Raw genomic sequence first — 9,976 nt, forward strand, 5'->3', positions numbered from 1 at the left:
CAACCTGTTGTTGGGGACTCCCAAAACCAAAATATGAACCTTTCATTACCCATGATAGGGGCACTTTACAATCTGAGAGACTCATCACTACTGACCTGCGCAGCATGAGTTTGGGGTTTTTAGTGGTGTACTGCTCCACCAGGTGACTAAGCAGAGTTTTTAGGATGTCTGTGAAATACTCCAGCTTGCCGTGCAGCGCCACCGTGAGGAGGGAGGCCACATACGCCCTGTCCCTCGGAGAGAAGGTTCGCTGGGCTTCCAGAGTGTGGATGAACTGTAGGGAAGTATATAACGTATAAAACATTAATGGGCCATATAATCCAATTTGGTTTAAATAATTCTTTCTCACAGGTTTAAGGAAAGCCCACCTTGGTGAGGAACAGTTTGCTGTTCAGCAGGTTAGAGAGCTGAACCAGGCCTTGCTCCACTGTGGCCCGGCGACAGGCGGGAACGTCAAGGTCCCGTCTCAGAGGAGACTCGCGGTGACCAGGGAAGAAAATCCTCTCTGAGTATTTACGATAATCCAGGACTGGAATCCCTGAGCCCATGAGATCACTGGACACATCCATCATCTCAGTCATCAGATCTGCACATAATACACACACACAAACACACACACAGGGTTTATTATAAAGGCATTTCAAGCATGTCGGCAGAGCCTGGCTGATGTTTATGTGGGAGTGTCTGACCTGTGAACTCCTTTTTACAGCGGTCTCGGACACTCGTCTCCAAATTCTCCAGTTGGATCTGGACTTTCTTATAGTCTCTTAGTGCTTGCTTGCTTTTCCTCCTGTTAAACACACACACAAACATATATTAAATACAAATATTTTAAAAAACGACACACGGCTGAGTCTGGTAATGTTTGTTTATTCTCAACTGCCTGTCCCAGTCATCTGATTTGTTGTAAGTTTTGACAAGAAAGAGTACAGAGCATAAACATATTTACTGTACAGTGGGGTCCGGATGTCTGAGAAAATACTGTAAATCTAAAATATTTTTAAATTTAAAGTAGAAAACAAACAAAAAGTTAGTATTATGACAAATTTAATAAAACAAACAGTTTGTGTATTCTCAATGGTCTCATGCTTCATATTGTGATAATCAGATTTTAAACTTGTGGAGGTGGAGCATAATTATTGACAATTATAAACATGATATAATATAATAATATGTTTTAAGTTTTGAACACTGTTTTCATAACATTGAAATAATCATTTAAAAAAAATGTACATTTATTGTAATTGTAAAAAAAATCTATTTAGGTACTATGGTGTCAATGTGTTACATTACATTACATTACATATTATATTTATTTTGGGGCTATGAATTCTAGAGTTACAGTATGTTTCATTGGAACAATGCAAATTTTTTCAGAATTAATTCAGAATTAACCGTTGCAATTGGAATCAATATAAGACAGATGTACATAGGTATTATAATTTCAATAAATAATAAATATATATAAAAATTGGTGCTGTCAAACGATTAATCACAATTAATCACATCCAAAATAAGTTTTTGTTTACATAATATATGTGTGTACACTGTGTATATAATGTATATATAAATACAAACATGTATATAGTTAAGAAAAATGTTATGTTTATATATTAAATATTTATATATAATATATAATATAAAATATAAGAATATAAATATATGGTCCCACTTTATATTAGGTGGCCTTAACTACTATATACTTACATTTCAATTAATCATTTGGTACAATGCACTTATTGTGTACATGCATGTTTTTACATTGTACTTATATATATTTTTTAAATACCTATATGTAATTACATCTGTAATTAATTTCTGTAATTAAATTTATAATTACACTGTTGACCCATCCCTTACACCTTAGCCCACCCTTAAACCTACCCAGACCACCAAACCTGTCTCTAACCTACCTGTATCCCACCTCAATAGCAGCAGAAGTGTTTTGCAATACAATATGACCACAATAAGTAAATTGTATTTATTTTTTTATGTAAGTATATAGTAGATAAGGCCACCTAATATAAAGTGGGAATAGTGTTGTGAAATGTAAATATTTTCAAAATATATACTCTATGTGTTTGTATTTAGATATACATAATAAATATACACAGTACACATACATATATTATGTAAACAAAAACTTTTATTTTTGATGCGATTAACTGCGATTAATCGTTTGACAACACTAATAAAAATATAAAAATAAAGATAATATAATATAATAATAAAAAATGCACTACTTTCACTAGCTTTCTCAGACCTTTGATCCCAACGCATGTCTAAAATTAGTAATAAACTGGATAATCTGTATGGATATACCTGTATATGAGTACGATAACCAGCACAATAAGAGCCACGATGGAGGCTCCCACCCCGACTCCCACCTGGGCCTCCAGAGGGAAGGCAGCCGGGCCCTGAGAATCATACTGCACTCGTCCCAGAGAAAAGTTCAGATTCCCCATCCTCACCTACACAAACACACACAAAAAACAGCTTTCTATATCGCATCATTGGGAAACACCACAAACACAAAAGAGGACAGATATAGGCTGGCGTACAGTGAACTCTGGGAGCGTGTCAGCAGCCTCTCGTTTCTTGGTCGCTGCCACTGACGGCTGCTGTGTCGGAGGCTCACAGTACAGGTGGTTTCTGGTTAGAGTCTTCACAGCACACTCTCCATCACCAATCAGAGCAACCACCTCGTCCTTAGACATGGCCAGGTCCAGATTCTCCCCCTAGAATCCAAATAAAAAAATATAATACAATACAATACAATATAATATAATTCATTGTAATTAAATTTTTGAATTTTTATTAAATTCAAATTTCGTGTAATCGTAAAGAAAAAAATCTTGGCAGTTATTATGGTTTTACTATACTATAATATAATATAATTAGTGCTGTCAAACGATTAATCGCGATTAATCGCATACAAAATAAAAGTTTTTGTTTGCATAATATATGTGTGTGTTCTGTGTATATTTATTATGTATATATAAATACACACACATACAGTATATATTTTGAAAATATTTACATGTCTATATTTATATAATTTACATTATAAATAAATATATTTAATACATAAACATAACATTTTTATGAAATATATACTGTACATGCATGTGTGTGTATTTATATATACATAATAAATATACACAGCACACATACATATATTATGTAAACAACTTTTATTTTGGATGTGATTAATCGTTTGACAGAACTAAATATAATATAATAAAATATAATATAAGGGATAATGCAAGGCTAGCTGTGCATTAAACGATTTTAATGCATGACGTGGAGGCCAAGAACCATGGAGGCTAGCCGTGCATTATATCACTTATACCATGGTCATTTGGTCATTTGCCAGCATTGACAAGGTAAAGCTGTTAATGATTATTTTCATTATTTTCATTGTCGAGAGAGAGAGAGAGAGATTTTAGGGATTTTACACCTCGTTGCTGAGGAATATAATGTAGAAATCTAGTATCTAGGCTATATTATTAATAAAAGTCGCGGGGAAGCGTTGACAAGTTGTGTGTGTGTGTGTGCGCAGTGCAATCTGTGATCTCCGATTTTCTCTCTTCCTCCCTCTCTCTCTCTCTGTGCGTGTGTGTGTGTGTGTGCGAGTGATGTGTGTGGGTTTGTGTGCATCAACTACAGCAGTGCATTAATATGGAACGGTGATTAAACTGACTTGGAACTACCTGTGCATTAAACTGTTTTAATGCATACCTGCCAGCCAATCAGAATCCAGTATTCAGACAGACCATGGTATAATATAATATGATATAATATAATACAATACAGTACAATACAATACAATACAATACAATATAGTATAATATAATATTTCAGTTATAGTTCAGTTATATTAACTATTATTAGTTTTGGGGCTTTGAATTCTATAGTTACACTATGTTTTTGATAAACAAAATAAATAACAATATTCAGTGGATTAATATACAGTTGAGAGAGGACTGACCTCCACAGAGATGATGCTGCCGGGTTTGTGTCTGAAGGGTTTGCTGGGCTCGTGTTGATTGAGGCTATGAAGAACAGGATTGGGCTCATAACTGAAGGGGCTGCCGCTGACCGCCTCAAACTCAAAGTGGAGGTTATCCAGGAGGAAATGCACACTGACAGCAGCTCGCAGGGCCTCGGGCCCCACCTCCGGAGTGGGACACAGGATCAGAGTTGAGCTGTTCACTGTGCACCGCTCCTCCACCTGATCAGGAACAGGATACGAGGACACCAACTGAGCTACAATATCTGACATGTGACTATTGGACAGTTTGTTTAATGCTGTGAGAAAGCACAAGCACAGACTCACTTGTGTGAACTCTACCTGTTTGACGACACAGAGACTATCTTCAGGACAGTTGGGCTCTGGGACGATCCGCCGAGCTCTTCTGAGGAGACTGTAATCCACACTGCTCCTCCTCCTCCTCCTCTTCCGTGAGTGTGGCTCTAGAGGCGTCAGAGTCACATGGATACGAGGCTCCTGTACCACGTCCAGATGCTGGCCAGACACTCGAATGAAACGACCCCCGCTTAGACAAACACAGATGATGGTTCTTATGTATGCTGGACTAATAACTGATTATGGAAAAAATATAGCAAATCTTTCATTTGCTAATTGGTGAAACTGTGCATGTGTCTAATATATTATGTTGCTAAAACCATAATACCAATCTAAAACCTTTCTGTACATTTTTTAAAACTTTTGAAATAAGGAAAGATTGCATAAAATTACATATTTACATACTTTACAAGTTTACATACTTTAATTTTGAGAACAATAAGACAATTTATAGACAAATTTATAGACATCAGACAGATAAATACATAAACATATGACTGCATCTACATAAATCAGTCCTAAGTCTTAATTTCTTATTAAAAATAAAATCAAATAATTAAAATGAGATGAATTTACTTTATTGAACTGTATAAGACTTGTTGATAAAAAATCATTACATTATCAAAACATTTTTTTTACTTATTTGAAGCATAAGCATTAAATTTCTCTTTAATTCACTAATGTAAAAAAAATAAATCTCTATACATAACCTTTCATATAACAACCTTTTATATGTACCTTTTGCAGTTTTGTAAAATACAAAACAAATAAAAATAATAATAATATATATATATATATATATATATATATATATATATATATATATATATATATATATATAAAATTGATTTTATAAGACTTTTTGACTCCATTGGCAAAATGTTTAAAAAATTAAGTTGTAAAATATAATATTACTTACCCAAGGAAGCTTTTGGAGCTTTTTAATATAAATAAAATGAAACAGGCTACAGTATTTCCCTGACATAGGACAAGCAGTTTTGATAAAATAAAATAAAATAAAAATCTTTAAAAAAAGATAAGCTTTTGATTTGTATAAGATTTGTTTTCAGAGAAAATATTTTTATCACTCCATTGGTAAAATGTATTTTTTCTTATTTGAAGCATAAATCTAACTAATTTTCCTTCTTTGATTTACTAACAAAAAAACAAGTCTTTATACTTACTACAATTTTGTAAAAAAAAAAAAGAAGAAAAAAAAAAAAAGAAATAAAAATATAATAAAATAAATAAAACTATGCTTAAGTTCTTTAGAATACATGTCTTGCTCCTTACCTGATGAAGCTTTTGGAGGGAGCAGCATGTGTTATGTTGGGGTCTGGGGTGTATTGATAGAGGACTTCCTTTAGATGGCGCTCAGCTCTACCGAAGCGCACCGTAACGCCGCTCTCTCCGGTTCTGTTACTCCCTCCAGTCACACATTCAACACGTTCATTGTTGTACTGCTCAGGAGAACTGTTCACACAAAGACTGTATTAAAACTCTAAACAATCTATCTTAGTGTTACCAAATGTGAACAGTTATAAAAGACAATAAATCCTGTGTAATCCATGGAGTATATTATATTCATGAATTGATTTATTTAGGACACAGCTCACTGTTTTAGATCTACAAAGACTTCCAGCGTTAACAGAAGGATGATGAATTATTTATAACATAATCAGCTGACATGAAATGAGTTGTGGAGATGATATCATAACGAGATTAACTGATGACTTCTGTCTGACTGGACGGCCGTAGAGGACGATGCTCTACAGTCACTTACATGTAACATGGGACTCCACCAATCAGGATGCTGATCTCGTTGGAACGGCCCGTCATAAGGTTCTGTCCCGTGATGGTGAGTGATGTGCCTCCTGACATTGGGCCTTTCAGTGGAGACACTCCCAATAACACTGGGTCCTTGAGTTTAGGAAAACAGAACACGCACACACACGTTACAAAACACTGCCTTATACATGTGTGCTGTTAAACCAATGAACTCATCCTGTTAGAAAAAAAAATCTAAAAAGCCTTAAAATAAGATATATTTACGTAACTGAATTGTATATGATTTTTACATTTTAAAAATATATTTTTAATACTTTAATACTTTCACTTTACTTAAAGCCTTTATGTATAATGCATTATAAAGGATTATTAAAGGTATAAGGAATTATAATTATTCATAATGTGCATTGCAATACATTATATCTTGTCGTAAACCAAATTTAAAATGCATACAATTAATTGTTAAATGTTGTAATGTATTAACTGTGGTTATAATTATTCATTAGATTGTACAATGCATTATGAAGTGCATTATAAGGCATAAGTAATGCATTAAAACTACTGTTATAATGCATTACACATAAAGGGTTTAAGTAAAGTGTTACCATTTTTTAAAAATCTTGTTTTAACCATAAAAGCTCATTATATTTCCTTTTGTTTCCTCCTTTTTTCCCCTTTACACTGTGTGGTATTATTATCCTATCAACCTACACACCATTAAATAAAGCTTATCAAAGCCCCTGGATAATGCATAATATTTTGGTTATGTTTTCCAGTACAAATATCTAAAAATCATTCAAATAAGGTACATTTACTTCATTAAATTGTATAAGATTTACACATTGTTAAAAATACATTTAATAACATTTAAAAAAATTCACTCCATTAGCAAATTGCTTTTAAATCTCACTATATTTAATTTTTCAATTCTATTTTTTCCTTTTCCTCAATTTGTGTGGTATTAAAGCCCTGAAAAATACATAATATTTTGGTCTTGTTTTCCAGTAAAAATATCTAAAAACCTTTAAAATAATGTACACTTACTTTATTGAAATGTTTAAGACTTAAACATGTAAAAAATATTTAATAACATTTGTTTTACATTTTCACTCACTTTTTAAATAATTTTTTTAACTTTGTTCATCCTCTTAAATATTTCTAATTTTCCAGTAAAAACTAAAAAGTCTTTTAAAAACAATATACATTTACATTATTGAAGACAAACTGCGCTTATTGAACTTTTTAAATTTTTTTTTTTTAGCTTTTTACATTTTGAAAATAAACGTTAAAATATATACTCTGAAAACAAAGCTTAATACCTTTCACATTTTTTTTTTTAAAGTAAAAAAATAAACAACTATAATAAAGTTTTAAGTATGACAATATAAAAACACTGTTTAAGAAAATTCATTCCGCAGTGTAAAAAGTTGTTTTAAAATGGCCAAATACCTCCCTGCCTTTTAATAAATACAGAATGAATTCCTTGCATGCTATTCATTCTTGCTAAACCATTTTTATCCCTTTTGTGGCCCGCTGGATTAATGGTTACCTGGTAACGGAAGCGCTGGGCAGATTGCCCGATTCCGCCGCCTTTAACCTGCACCGAGACATGGCCGCTCTGCTCCCCTGCACTCGCTGTGGTCTCACAAACAATACTAACAGGCACACAAAGAGACCTCCCATTAATCAGTGCATTGGGTCAATACTCTTCATCACACTTTGGAGTTGAATTGCCTGAAGCCAATTATACAGTGTCATTAACGAGTGCCAGTAATATCCAGCAAGCCCTCACTCACATACTTTATAGTCTGATAGAGTGCTGTCTGATTTACCTGGAGGACACCTCGTATCTGTCGGGGATGACCGTGCAGGGGACTCCGGCTACAGTCACCGAGTGTTGGATGTCTTCAGCTCTCTGACCCAGATTAGAGCCAGACACTGTGAGCACTGTGCCACCCTCCACTGGACCAGAAAGAGGCTCAATCTGCAATAAAACACAAAATCAGTCATAAAGCAACTCAGTGATGACAATCCCATAGATTTGTATTTAATTAGAATCCCAAAACACTACACTATTGATCAAAACCAAGGCTACATTTATTTGATTAAAATGCAGGAAAATAGTAATGTTGTGAAATATTATTACAATTTAAAACAGCTGTTTTCTATGTGAATATATTTAAAAATGTAAATAGATGGAATCCGATCTAGACGACTGACTGTCCACTCAGTGCATTTGAGGTTTCAACACTCAAAGAGGTGCATATACTAGTAGTATATTGTCTTTTTCCGCTTGACTTGCAGTTCGCAACTACACAAGCTTGTTTCTGCAAAGACTTTCATGTTTCATTATGTAGCCTCGTTCAGACTGTCAGCCCAAATCCGATTTTTGTGCAAATCCGATTGAAATCCGATCATATTTAGATAGTCTGAATGGCAACAAACTACATGAAATCCGATTTGTGCAAATCCGTTTCGAGCTACATTCGTATGTGGTTTGGAATCCTATTCAAATCGCATTTCTGGAAATCCGTTTCAGTCTGAACGGTCAGATCGGATTTAGCATAGCTTTTTCACGTCCTCACGCCACGTAAACGTAAACACGTCAGATGTTTTTGCAGAAAACACGCTGAACATCTTTTCAGAATCAAGCTTGTGTCGTTACGAAGTGCAAGTCAAGCGGAAAAACACATTATACTGCTAGTACATGTACCTCTTTGTGCTTTGAAAGTAGTGGAGACGGCAGCACTGAATAAAGCCGCACATTCCAGCTTCCTGTGTTTCTGGCACTGCCTCACAAGACAAAATGTCATAATACAGCGCAACTGCGACGGCAACATGTCATGTCGTAAGACAACATCTGTATTGCATACTGCATTGCTGTTACTGTTGTTTTTAGCGTAGGCTTAACATCACAACGGCATTACCATAGAAACCAATGCACATTCCGTAAAACGAAAGAGTTCACGGATATGAACAGTTGCGATATGCTGTGTGGACAGTCAGTTATTCAAATCTGATTCCATCCGGATATGCACAAAATCGGATTTGGGCTGACAGTCTGAACGAGGCTAATGTAGCTTGAAACGGATTTACACAAATCAGATTTCATTTAGTTCGTTGCCATTCAGACTATCTAAATATGATCGGATTTCAATCGGATTTGCACAAAAATCGAATTTGGGCTGACAGTCTGAATGAGGCTTAAGCTTCGTTCAGACTGTCAGCCCAAATCCGATTTTGTGCATATCCGCATGGAATCGGATTTGAATAACTGACTGTCCACACAGCATATCGCAACTGTTCATAGCCGATTTGTGTGTCCATAAGCGCTCTTTCATTTTTACTGAATGTGCATTGGTTTCTATGGTAAGGCCGTTGCGTTGTTATGACTACGCTAAAAACAACAGTAACAGCAATACAGTTTGCAATACAGATGTTGTCTTACCGTCGCGGTTGCGCTGTAGTATTATTTTGTCATGTGAGGCAGCGGCAGAAACGCAGGAAGCTTGATTGTGCGGCTTTATTCCGTGATGCTGTCTCCACTGCTTTGCTTTTTACATATTTTTTGGTCTCCGCTACTTTCAAAACACAAAGAGGTGCGTGTACTAGTAGTACATTGTTTTTTCCCGCTTGACTTGCACTTCGCAATGACACAAGCTTGTTTCTGCAAAGATGTTCAGCATGTTTTTTGCAAAAACGGCTGACGTGTTTACGTTTTACGTGGCGTGAGGACGTGAAAAAGCTACGCTAAATCCGATCTGACCGTTCAGACTGAAACGGATTTCCAGAAATGCGATTTGAATAGGATTCCAAACC

At 34.9% G+C, this 9,976-nt stretch overlaps 1 protein-coding gene across 6 annotated transcripts in view; it reads right to left on the reverse strand.

Moving 5' to 3' along the window:
- The window catches only part of plxnb1a (plexin b1a), a 99,459-nt gene that overhangs the window by 12,619 nt on the left and 76,864 nt on the right, over window positions 1–9,976 (reverse strand). For 5 of the 6 annotated variants that reach the window (XM_058764273.1, XM_058764270.1, XM_058764272.1 and 2 more), the window contains 11 exons: window positions 7,990–8,141; window positions 7,707–7,812; window positions 6,153–6,289; window positions 5,663–5,842; window positions 4,340–4,559; window positions 3,992–4,234; window positions 2,562–2,738; window positions 2,323–2,471; window positions 690–790; window positions 369–586; window positions 96–274 (listed from right to left, as the gene is read on the reverse strand). In XM_058764273.1, coding sequence (XP_058620256.1) covers window positions 96–274; window positions 369–586; window positions 690–790; window positions 2,323–2,471; window positions 2,562–2,738; window positions 3,992–4,234; window positions 4,340–4,559; window positions 5,663–5,842; window positions 6,153–6,289; window positions 7,707–7,812; window positions 7,990–8,141 — 1,862 coding nt within the window. The remainder of the gene's footprint in view (window positions 1–95; window positions 275–368; window positions 587–689; window positions 791–2,322; window positions 2,472–2,561; window positions 2,739–3,991; window positions 4,235–4,339; window positions 4,560–5,662; window positions 5,843–6,152; window positions 6,290–7,706; window positions 7,813–7,989; window positions 8,142–9,976) is intronic. The other variant, XM_058764274.1, reaches the window with a different exon arrangement.

This window comes from Onychostoma macrolepis, chromosome 23 (assembly GCF_012432095.1).
Source record: "Onychostoma macrolepis isolate SWU-2019 chromosome 23, ASM1243209v1, whole genome shotgun sequence".
NCBI lineage: Eukaryota > Metazoa > Chordata > Actinopteri > Cypriniformes > Cyprinidae > Onychostoma > Onychostoma macrolepis.